Source organism: Myotis davidii, unplaced genomic scaffold (genome assembly GCF_000327345.1).
Source record: "Myotis davidii unplaced genomic scaffold, ASM32734v1 scaffold355, whole genome shotgun sequence".
Classification (NCBI taxonomy): Eukaryota; Metazoa; Chordata; class Mammalia; order Chiroptera; family Vespertilionidae; genus Myotis; species Myotis davidii.
Window position 1 is genome coordinate 1,086,751 of NW_006286818.1, and position 11,436 is coordinate 1,098,186.

The 11,436-nt window shown below is 55.8% G+C and overlaps 1 protein-coding gene across 1 annotated transcript in view; it reads right to left on the minus strand.

Moving 5' to 3' along the window:
• Positions 1–11,436, minus strand: part of NLRX1 (NLR family member X1) — a 19,960-nt gene that overhangs the window by 654 nt on the left and 7,870 nt on the right. Inside the window, exons 5-10 of the mRNA XM_006758727.2 lie at positions 10,402–11,021; positions 8,624–9,445; positions 1,912–2,507; positions 1,569–1,655; positions 664–915; positions 7–286 (exon numbers count right to left, since the gene is read on the minus strand). Of these exons, the coding sequence (XP_006758790.1) occupies positions 7–286; positions 664–915; positions 1,569–1,655; positions 1,912–2,507; positions 8,624–9,445; positions 10,402–11,021 (2,657 nt within the window). The remainder of the gene's footprint in view (positions 1–6; positions 287–663; positions 916–1,568; positions 1,656–1,911; positions 2,508–8,623; positions 9,446–10,401; positions 11,022–11,436) is intronic.

Consider the following 11,436-nt stretch of genomic DNA (forward strand, 5'->3'; position numbering starts at 1 on the left):
CCTGACCTCGCCCTCCACGTGCAGCAGCTGGGCCTTGCGCCACGGGTTCAGGGTGGCGCCTCGGTTATCTTCCAGGTCCCGCAGCAAGAGTTGGAGATGGCGCCGGACCCGGGCTCGATCCCAGTTGTGGAGGTTCCGCTGGATTTCACTGAGGATCACCGACCAGTACCGCGACACTGCCGTGCCCTCTGTCAGCGACACCACCACCCGGGCTCGGCCCTCCGCCGCGTCCCCCATGTCCCGCAGCAACTGGCGGCCCTCGGAGCTGAGCTCGTTGAAGTAGAGGCTAGCGGGAGAGAGCAGAGGTGTGCCGTCAGCAGGGCTCTGAGAGGGAGGGGCAGGGGGTGTGAGGGGCAGAGAGCAAGGGGGGCTCACGGCTCAGCCACCGGCTGTGTAACGCCATGGGTGTGTCTTCAATGAGCCCGAGCCGGAGTGTGGTGGCCCACGGGAGGCAGGGATGCCTGTAGAATTTAGTGGGACCAGGGACTAGGAAGGGGGCCGCCAGGAGCCCAGGACAAATGGGGGAAGGAGAGCAGGGAAGGGTTGGCTCCAGGCCGGTTGGCATCACTCCGGAGCCAGGCAGAGAGGCCGGGCCCCTCACTGGGGCAGGAACATTGGAGGAGAAGCAGCTGGGGCTGGGGGCTGGGCGGGGACAGGACTCACTGCAGCAGCTGCAGGGAGGGGTGCTCCCAGGCCGCCTTGGCCACAGCCAGGGCCGCAGTGTCACCGGCGCCATTGTAGGCCACGTTCAGCTCCTGTAGCCGCTGGTTGTGCTGCAGCTGGGCAGCCAGCAGCTCCAGGCCCTCGTCCCCGAGGCCCGTGTGCAGCAGGGACAGGTGTGTCAGGGAGGTGTTTCCCGCCAGGCCCTCCACCAGCGAGGCCACCCCTGCAGCCGTCAGCGGGTTGTTGGACAGCCTGCAGCCACAAGCATCGCAAGGTTACAAGGGCCTGTGGGAGAGACCCCGTGCTTGGGCCCAAAGGGTGCAACCTGGGGTGGAGACCAGCCTGGACACAAAACTGCAGGCCCAGGAGGGAGGGTGGAGACTAGCAGGGGTGGTACCTGCAGAGGAGGGAGAGGGCAGGAGCTGGCTTCTCTCCTCACCCCCTTTCCACTCCCCTTGCTGACTCCCTCTCCCCTCTCCCCTCACCGACTCCCTCTCCCCTCTCCCCTCTCCCCTCACCTCCTCCCTGGAGCCCAGAGCCCCATCCTTCTTGCCCCCCCTCCTTTCTCTCTCCTCATTCGCCTCCCCTCACTTCAACCAGAAACCGGGAGCCCAGAAGTCTGGTTCCTAGTAAGTCAGTCAACTCTGGGAGCATCGACGGAGTGCCCAGCGTAAGTTCATCCTTGTGAGGCAACACACATCCCGGGATCAGTGGCTCTGTCACCAAGCCACTGGCCTGGGCTCCATTCCAACCCCTTTCCCAGGCTGACTTCAGTCCCATGAGAGGCTCTCTTAGCACCTGTTGCTGGTGGCATCTCACCCCATCCGCCCTCCTTCTTGTCCTGGACCTGGAGTGGGCCTGTGCCAGGCGTGCTGAGGTGGAGCCCATCCCTGACCTCAGCTGGCCGCCAGCAAAAAAGTTGGCACTGGTCGTGCAGCAGCAGCTCTCGGAGGTCCCTGCAGGCCTCCGGGCCCAGGCTGTTGAGCTGCAAGCTGGGCAGAGGGTGGCCCGAGGGGAGGGAGAAACCAGAGAAGTTGAGCCAAGGCTGGCCATCCACTGGCCTGTCTCCCCATCCTGCCTCTGCAGTCCACACCTATCCTCCCTCTGACTGCTCATCCCTTCCACCCAGACCCACACCCCCATCCGGCCCGTGGCCCTTCCTCAGTGCCCCTGGTCTCCCTGGCACCTCCTCCTCCCACCTCTGCCCCGCCAGCCTCTCCTCTTCATGCCCGAGCACAAGGTCCTCACCCCAGCTTCCGGGCACGCAAGAGGACGGGCATGAGCGTGCGCAGCCCAGCGGGGTCCAGCTGGCAAGAGGCCAAGTTCACCTCGTCCAGGGCATGCCTGCCGCTGCCCAGGACAGCTGCCACCACCGTGCACTTGAGGGGTGTCATGCGCACGCCCGCCAGGTCGAGCCGGCGCAGGGAGCTGAGCACCTCGGCAGAGAAGCGCTGGTTCTGGAACTCGTAGTGGAAGAAGAGGTGGTCCAGGAGCTCCGAGGGCGGCAGCGCCCGCCGGCCCAGCTTGCCCAGCTTCTTCTTGATGGCCTGGGCGTTCTCCAGCGCGTCCAGGTTCTTGATGGGGCAGCCAAGCTGGGCCAGCATGGCCCGGTTCTGGGCAGAGAGCAGCCCCCCCATGAACATGGGGAAGAGCTCAAAGACCTCGTCCTCGGGGGCCTCGTCGGGGTGGCGCCGGGGGCCCTCCATGCCCAGGATGCTGGCGCCCATCTGGTCCAGGACGTCATCGTTGTTGTAATCCTCCTCTCGGAACATCTCCAGCACCATGGCCTGGGCCACTGCCTCGCGGTTCTTCCCCACCACTCGCCCGAACACGCGTGGGACCACCTGGGAGAGGAAGAGGGCAGGGGCTGCGGCCTCTGCGTGCCGGCTCCATGCCTGCCCCAGCGGGTGTCCCTCCTGCACTCGCAGCATGGTCTGTCCGGTCACATGACTCCCTGGCTGCGCCGCCTCCCAGGGCTCCCACTGCCTGCACAGAATAGGAAACTGTTCGTAACTGGGCCCCATGTGATCTGCCCAGAGTCCTCCTCAGCCGCTCTCATGCCCTCCAGACATACTTTCTTCCCAGCCCCATGCACGTCCCGCCCAGGAGGTGGTGGGAAGGAAGCAGCAGGTAGCGTGCAGTTAGTGTGGAGCCGCCGGTGTTATAACTACATCCCCATCTTCAGCATCCTCCTCAGAGCAATGACGACTGATGGCACGTCCCTCCTCCGTCAGCCGGCATCCCTGGTCCCTGCCGACTTCATCACGGGCCTCGCACCCTCACCCACGCTGCTTCCCTCCAATGCTGAGGTTTCTCCGCCTCCAAAGCTCTCTCCTCTTCAGAGGAGCTCCGCCGATTCTGTCTGGGGACCCTCGGGGACCAGAGCGACTGCCCCCGGCACAGAGGCTTCCTTACCCGAGGCCAGGCCCCAGACACTCGGCGCCCGGCACTGGGCTGTGCAGGCCCTGACCGGAGTGCTCATTCCATGGTGATGCCGGCGGGTCTGTGTTCAGACCGCACGATGAGAAAACGCAGAAACCTGGGGTTCTATTAACTGGTTTTTCTTAGAATCTAGCGCAGCGCCTGGTACACGGCAGGCACGCAAATATTCACTGAAGAGAGGACTGTTGGGGATGTCTGCAGCCCCACGGCTCGTCCCTGCAATTGTTCCGAAAGGACAGGAGGCCCTTGCTCGGGGAGCCACCAGGGGTGCTATGACACCTCCTCTAAAGTATGGTTTTATTTTTTTCACTTTTTCCAGGCGGGGCTCCGGCCATGGAGGGTAGTGCTCTTGGACTGACCCTAATCTGGTGTTGGGATAGGGAATGTTCCCCTCGGGTCATGAAGCAGCAGATGGAACTGCCCTCTGTGAGGCAGGCCTCCCTCTGAGCGTGGGGCTAAGAACCCTGACTCTACATTGGAGGGGTGCTGGGCCTCCAGGGGACCAGTCTCCCACTGCAGTCGGTGAGGCAAGCACATCCTCGAATGGTGGGCAGCCCCAGCTGTTGCCGCCCGTCTGAGGAGATGGTGTGAGATGGGGTGGGCGGCTGAGCCTGTTTTCATGTTTAAAAATTAAACAGCATCCTCAATATGCGGATGAATGCGTTTCACTCTCCCATTAGGCAATGAGACAGATTCTATTATCCCCATTTCAGACACAAGGATGAAGGGAGTCGGAGGAATGGTGGCATGAGCGATCCCCTTGGCCTCTCCCCCTGAAACTTCAACAAGTTAACCAACTATAATTCAGCAAAAGCCCCTGCTCAACGCAGACGCGGCCTGAGAGGCCCTCACCATGAACTTCTAAAGGTGGGCGACCAGGCCCGGCCGGCGCAGCTCAGGGGTTGAGCGTGGACCTATGAACCAGGAGGTCACAGTTGGATTTCTGGTCAGGGCACACACCCAGGTAAGTGGGCTCCATCCCCAGTGTGGGGCGTACAGGAGGCAGCCAATCAATGGTTTTCTCTCATCATTGATGTGTCTATCTCTCTCTCCCTCTCCTTCCTCTCTGAAATCAACAAAAATATATTTAAGAAAATAATAATAAAGGTGGGCAACCAGGAATGAACAGGGAGATGAGAAAGGAGGAAAATGCAGATGGAGCCGCAGACACAGCCCTGCAGCTGGGAGCTCGCTGCTCGGCCTGGAGGAGAGGAAGTGGGCAGTAGCAGGCATTTCCTTCTGCTGGGAGGAGGGGCAGCCGGGCAGGGCCAGTGGAGCGAGTAACTGAGCCAGCAGACGCCTCACAGAGCACAGGTTCTGCTCTGCGACTCCCCACAGTCGGGCCAGGCGGTGGTGTTTCAGACAAAGAAACGGAACCACAGAGCCCCGCTGCCACTTGGACTCCCAACACTCGTCTCCCGGTGCCCTGGGAGTTGGGTCCAGGAGCATATTATCTGTAGACCAAGAGCTACTACAGTAGAACCGCTGTTTCCCTCTGTGACTGATCCCCAGGAGGGGTGCTTAGAATGGGACCCTACGGAGGTCAGGGGTCACCATTACAGTGAGGGCAAAACAAACCCCTCCTCCAAGCAGCACCGCTGTACTGTCTTTGGAAGCCGTGGAGCTCAAGACTGGGAGATCACAGAGGTAAAAAATATTGCGATCCAGCGCCATCTACTGGAAAATAATAGAAAGACCTCTGCAGAGAAAGGGGCTATTGGGTATTAATAAGACAGATATAAAGGTACCAGTAGAGCTGAAACCGGTTTGGCTCAGTGGATAGAGCGTCGGCCTGCGGACTGAAAGGTCCCAGGTTTGATTCCAGTCAAGGGCATGTACCTGGGTTGCGGGCACATCCCCAGTGGGAGATGTGCAGGAGGCAGCTGATCGGTGTTTCTCTCTCATGGATGTTTCTGGCTGTCTCCCTCCTTTCCTCTCTGTAAAAAAATCAATAAAATATATTAAAAAAACCAGTAGAGGCAAAGGAGGACAGCAAATACCATTAATCACCATGGTAACGAAGATGATCAGAAAGGAAAGGAAAAATCCCCAGAAAGCAAGCTGGAACACATGGATAAATGACAGAGATTTCAAGATTGCTGTTCTGAAAATACTCAATCTGATGCGAGAATATACAGACAGGCAATTCAATGCACTCAGAAAACAAATCAATGAACAAAACAAGTACTTTACCAAAGAGATTGAAACTTTAAAAAAGGATCAATGTGGTTCAGTGGCTGAGCGTCAAACCATGAGTCAGGAGGTCATGGTTCTATACTGGGTCACGATACATGCCCAGGTTGCCGGCTCAATCCCCAGTAGGGATGTGAAAGAGGCAGTCAATCAATGATTCTCTGTCATCATTGATGTTTCTGATTCTCATTATTTTTTTAAAAATATATTTTTTTATTTATTTTTTACAGAGAGGGAGATGAAGAGAGAGATAGAAACATCAGTGATGAGAGAGAATCATGAATCAGCTACCTCCTGCCTGTTCCCTACTGGGGATCAAGAAATAAAAAAATATTTAAGAAAAAAATAATCAGAAATCCTGGAAATGAAGCATGCAATTAAGGAGATTAAACGTAAACTACTTGCCCTAGCAGGTTTGGCTCAGAGGATAGCGTCAGCTTGCAGACTGGAGCATCCGGGTTTGATTCCAGCCAAGGGCACATACCCAGATTACAGGCTTGATCCACAGTGGGGGTCGTGCAGGAGGCAGCCAATCAGTCATGCTCTCTGTCCCTCTCCCTTCCTCTCTGAAGTCACTAAAAAATATATACATATTTTAAAAGTGAACTACTAAACACAGAAAACAGAGCCAACCAGATGGAGGAAAGAATTAGTGATATCAAAGATAGGAATCTAGAAATGATGCAGAAGAAAGAAGACAGACCATAAAGAAACATGGCTCAATGGGTAGAGCGTTGGCCTGAGGACTGAAAGGTCCTGGGTTCGATTCTGGTCAAGGGCACATTCCTGGGTTGCAGGCTCGATCCCCAGTGTGGGGCGTGCAGGAGGCAGCCAATCAATGACTCACTCATTGATGTTTCCATCTCTCTCTCCCTCTCCTTTCCTTTCCGAAATCAATAAAAAAAAATATTAAAAAGAAAAGTGAAAGAGCTCTATGAGAACTCTCTGACTCCATCAGAAAAAGCAATATTAGAATAATTCTGGAAGAGGAAGAGGGGAATGGAGAGTCTATTCAAACAAACAGTGGGTGAGAACTTCCTAACCTATGGCAAGAACTGAATCCTTGAATCCAAGAAGCAAACAGAACCCTGGTTACCTCAATCCACAGAGGCCCTCTCCAAGGCACTTTATATTAAAACTGTCAAAAATCAGTGACAATGAAAAACTTCTTAAAACAGCCAGGAAAAAGAGGGAAGGGACCTACAAAGGAAAACCCATCAGAACTTCATCTGACTTCTCAGTAGAAACTCTATAAGCCAGAAGAGAGTGGAACCAAATATTAAAATGTCTGAAAGAGAGAAATTACCAGCCATGAATAATATATCCAGCAAAATAATCCTTTAACTATGAAGGAGAAATAAACATGACCCCAGACATAGAGAAGCTGAGGGATTTTATCACCAGAAAAACCTTCATTGCAGGAAATACTCAAGGGAGTTACTCTACCTGAAACAAAGAACATATATTTAAATATATTTTTAAAAAAACTTCTGGGAGCCCTGACTGGTTTAACTCAGTGGATAGAGCATCTGCCTGCAGACTGAAGGATCCCAGGTTCAATTCTGGTCAGGGGCATGTGCCTTGGTTGTGGGTGTGTCCCCAGAAGGGGGCGTGCAGGAGGCAGCTGATCGATGTTTCTCTCTTATCGATGTTTCTGGCTCTCTATCCCTCTCCCTTCCTCTCTGTGAAAAGTCAATAAAATATATGGGGAAAAAAAAACTTCTGGGATGCAGCAAAAGCAGTAATAAGAGGGAAGTTCAAATCATTACAGGCCTATTCAAGAAATAAGAGAAATCCCAAGTAAACAACCTAACTTCACATCTTAAAGAACTATAAAAAGAAGAACAAAAGCAACCCAAAGTCAGCAGAAAAAAGAAAATAATAAAAATTAGAGCAGAATGGAATGAAATAGAGAACAGAAAGACTATACAAAAAAATTAATAAAATGAAGAGCTGTTTTTTTTTTAAGATTAATAAAATTGACAAACCCCTGGCTAGATTCACTAAGGCAATGGTTCTCAACCTCTGGCCCTTGAAATACAGTTCCTCATGTTGTGACCCAACCATAAAATTATTTTCGTTGCTACTTCATAACTGTAATGTTGCTACTATTATAAATCGTAATGTAAATATCTGATATGCAGGATGGTCTTAGGCGACCCCTGTGAAAGGGTCGTTCGATGGCCAAAGGGTTCGCGACCCACAGGTTGAGAACCGCTGCACTAAGGAAAAAAGTGAAAAGATCCATATAAACAAAATCAGAAATGAGAGAAGTCACCACAGACATCACAGATATACAAGGATCATGCTAGACTATTATGAAAGATTATATGCCACCAAATTCAATAACCTTCCAGAAATAAGGGCTAGGAGCAGAGGTGTGGAAGAAAACCATCTTAGAATTGTAGCGTTGTTATTAAAGTCCCTGCACCCTCAGCACAATTTACAATAGCTAAGACCTGGAAACAGCCCAAGGGCCCATCAGCAGGTGAGTGGATAAAACACTGTGGTACATCTACACCATGGAATAGTATGCAGCAGTAACAGAGAAGGGTCTCTTACCCTTTGAGACAGCATGGAGGGGCCTGGAGAGTGTCATGCTGAGTGACATAAGTCAGTCAGAGAAAGACAAGTATCCATGATCTCCCTCATATGTGGAATCTAAGAAACAAAATAAACTGACGAATGGAGGGTATCCAGAGACATGGGTCAGACTCTCTGAAGGAAGGCAGGGGAGGGAACACAGGGAACAGAGTGCGGAATCTCGGAGGGAAGGCGGGGCAGGGCGGGTGGGTGGGAGGTAATCAACCAAAGACCATGGACACAGACAATGGGGTGGTGAAGGTCTGGAGGGGGCGCGGGGTAAACTGGAGGGGAGCAATGGGAGGGAAAGGGGGACATATGTAATACTTTTAACAATAAAGATTTTAAAAATAAATAAATAAATAAAGTCCCTGCATCCTCAAATTCCCCCCCTCCCCCCAGCCTGTGGCTTCCCTCCGCCCTTCTTAACACCCCAGTCCCACTGAAGCCACACTGACCTGGCTGGTACAGCTCAGTGGCAGGCGTTGATTCCCTGTCAGGGCACATGCTCAGAATGCGGGCTAGATCCCCAGGGTGGGGCGAGCAGGAGGCAGCCTATCAATGCTTCTCTCTCCCTTTCCCTTCCTCTCTCAAAGCAATAAAATAAAATAAAATATAAAGTAAAATAAAGCCACATTGCCCAAATCTGAAACCAGAGCCGAAGGAAGGGCTCCGAGCTCTGCAGGCGCAGCCCTTTCCTCGGGGAGGGAAGCAGGAGGCCGCCGGGCCGCGCTGGCGTTACCTTGAGCAGGTTGAAGAGCACTGGCAGGATCCGCAGCGGCAGCAGCTTGGCCACGATGCCCAGGACCAGGCTGACGTCCTCCCCGACGCGGCCCGCCAGCTCGGCCACGTCCTTGCCCACCCGCTGCAGCGTGGTCTTGCGCAAGCCCAGCACAATGTAGAGGGCGGCCAGGTACTCCTGCATGGCCGGCACAGTGAACACGAAGGTGCCGGGGTGTCCCGGCTCCACGCACGGCGCCAGGAAGAAGCGCAGGGCGTCCCCGCGGAAGATGTGCAGCAGCTGGAACTCCTCCTCCGTGCGGACGCCCGCCTCCAGGCAGCTGCGCACGTCCTCCTCGGAGAAGCGGGTCTGGCGGGAGGACACCCCCTCCTGGGCCAGCTTGCCCATGGTCCGGGCGGCGTAGGCCATCAGCGACAGCTGCGCGGGGTCTCCGCTGGCCAGCACCTCCCCGCTGAAGTTGAGGCGCAGGAAGCTGGTGTAGATGCCGGTGAGGGTCTGGCCGGCCGGGGTGGGCGCGTGCAGGAAGTGCAGGGTGGCGCACACCAGCCAGCAGTAGGAGGGCAGGAAGCAGGCGGCTGTGATCTGGTGGTGGCCCTCCAGGTTCCGGGACAGCATCTCCACTAGGCTGTCCCGCTGTGCCGCCGTGGCCGGGACGCCCGCACCCCCGGCGCCGGGCCCGCAGTCCGGCTGGTGGAGGCGCAGCTGGAAGTAGAGTTTCTGCAAGTTGGTGTCCGAGAAGCCGCAGATCTCGCCGTAGCGGCCCACGTACTTGCTGGGGATGCGGCCCACAGCGGAGGGCCGGGTGGTCACCAGGATGCTGGCCTGGAAGGGCAGAGGCGAGGGTCAGAGAGCCCTTATACCCCGGGAGCGCCTGAGGACCGAGTGTCCCAGGGTGGGAATGATGACGACTCTAATGAGGATAACTAACCATGACCTGCACCTGCTGGGAGCCCGCACTGTGCGCACAGCTCTATGTGGTTAGTGCCGCTTCCATCAGCACGACTCAAGAAGAAAAAAACAGAAAGCGTGGCAAGTTGGTGACTTGTTCAAAGACACATGGCTGGGAAGCGGTGGGGCCAGGATGTGAACTCGCCCAGGGCCTCTCCCCCGAGTCAGTATGCGAGCCTAGCCTGGCTGGCGTGGCTCAGGGGTTGAGGAAGGTTGGGAACCACTGGTCTAGACCGAAGGCCGTGCTGATGAACACATGGTATTGGGGTGGTGCTGAACAAGGGGTGCAGGGACCATATAGACTCCAGCAGCTCCCCTCCAGGGGCCCAGATGATGGTCCTTCAGAGGAGACAGAGGCTAAGGAAAGTCCTGGGGGGGGGGGGGGGTTCGCACAGCTCTATGTGGTTAGTGCCGCTTCCATCAGCACGACTCAAGAAGAAAAAAACAGAAAGCGTGGCAAGTTGGTGACTTGTTCAAAGACACATGGCTGGGAAGCGGTGGGGCCAGGATGTGAACTCGCCCAGGGCCTCTCCCCCGAGTCAGTATGCGAGCCTAGCCTGGCTGGCGTGGCTCAGGGGTTGAGCATCACCTATGAACCAGGAGGTAACGGTTGGATTCCCCGTCAGGGCACAGGCCCAGGTTGTGGGCTTGGCCCCTGGTGTAGGGTGTGCAGGAAGCAGCCGATCAATGATTCTCTCATCACTGATGTTTCTCTCTCTCTCTCCCTCTATGAAATCAATGAAAAAATATATTTTAACAATGCAGGCCTAAGACACAAAAACTCGTAGGTGGCAAATCAGGGCTAGAGAGGCCGGCAGGAGGGCACCCACCTCGGGCAGCATGTATTTGCGCAGCAGGTTGACGAGAATGGCAGCCGGCGCCGCTGGCTCCTGGGGGTCACTGCATAGCCCCGTGCCTGCCAGCCGGAAGTCCAGGTTGAGCCGCTCCAAGCCATGGAGCACAAACAGCAGGCGAGAGCCCGCTGCGGCCATCAGGGGCAGAACCTCCTTCAGGGCCGTGTAGCGCCGGGCCACCAGCTGGCACAAGGAGGCCGGGGCCAGGCCCAGGGATGACAGGTCCTCACAGGAGAAGGGAATGAGCAGCTCGAAGGCTGGCAGCCGCCCATAGCACCAGTCCAGCACCATCTTGCGCACCAGTGTGCTCTTGCCGGTGCCCACGGTGCCATACAGGACCACCGTCTGCACCTGGCACCCACAGGCATCCGGGTCAAAGAGCTGAGACAGGGCCAGGGGGGGGCGCGTGGCCGGGGGTGGCTGCGAAGGGGAACGAAGCTCAGAAGGCGGGCGAAGCAGCTCATCGGGGGCACTCTCACGGACCACGGGGTCCACGTGCACCGTGTCTAGTGCGAAGGTCGGGCCGAACTGGCGCTCTTCCCGGGGCAGCCGGCTGAACCACTCAGCCAGGTTCCGGCGGTGCTGCTGGATGGCCTCTGGATAGGAAGGCAGAGGGAATGGGCCGGGAAACGGGGCAGGTGGAGCGGGGGAGGGTCAGGCTGCGGAGTCAGACAGCACAGGAGGTGCTGGCGCTCAGCTGGTGCCATGCATCCCTCAAAAGACAGTCTAGAAAGGTGGAACCCTGGGGCAGAAAGTGGGGAGCCAGGGGATGAGGGATGCTGAGCCTGGGTTCACTGGCTTCACAATGAGATTAAAGGGAAATCTTTTTCCAACTGCTAGACCCAGTGTGTTAAAGGCAGGGATGGCACCTCCTTCCCAGGGCTTTGCACATGTGTGCATTGCAGGAGCGCTGTAGGAAGGGATGCACGGACAGATGGGTGATGGGTGAGGGCGGTGGCCACTGATGGGTGATGCCAGTGGGTCCTCCATGCCTCTCTCCCTGAAGGCTTC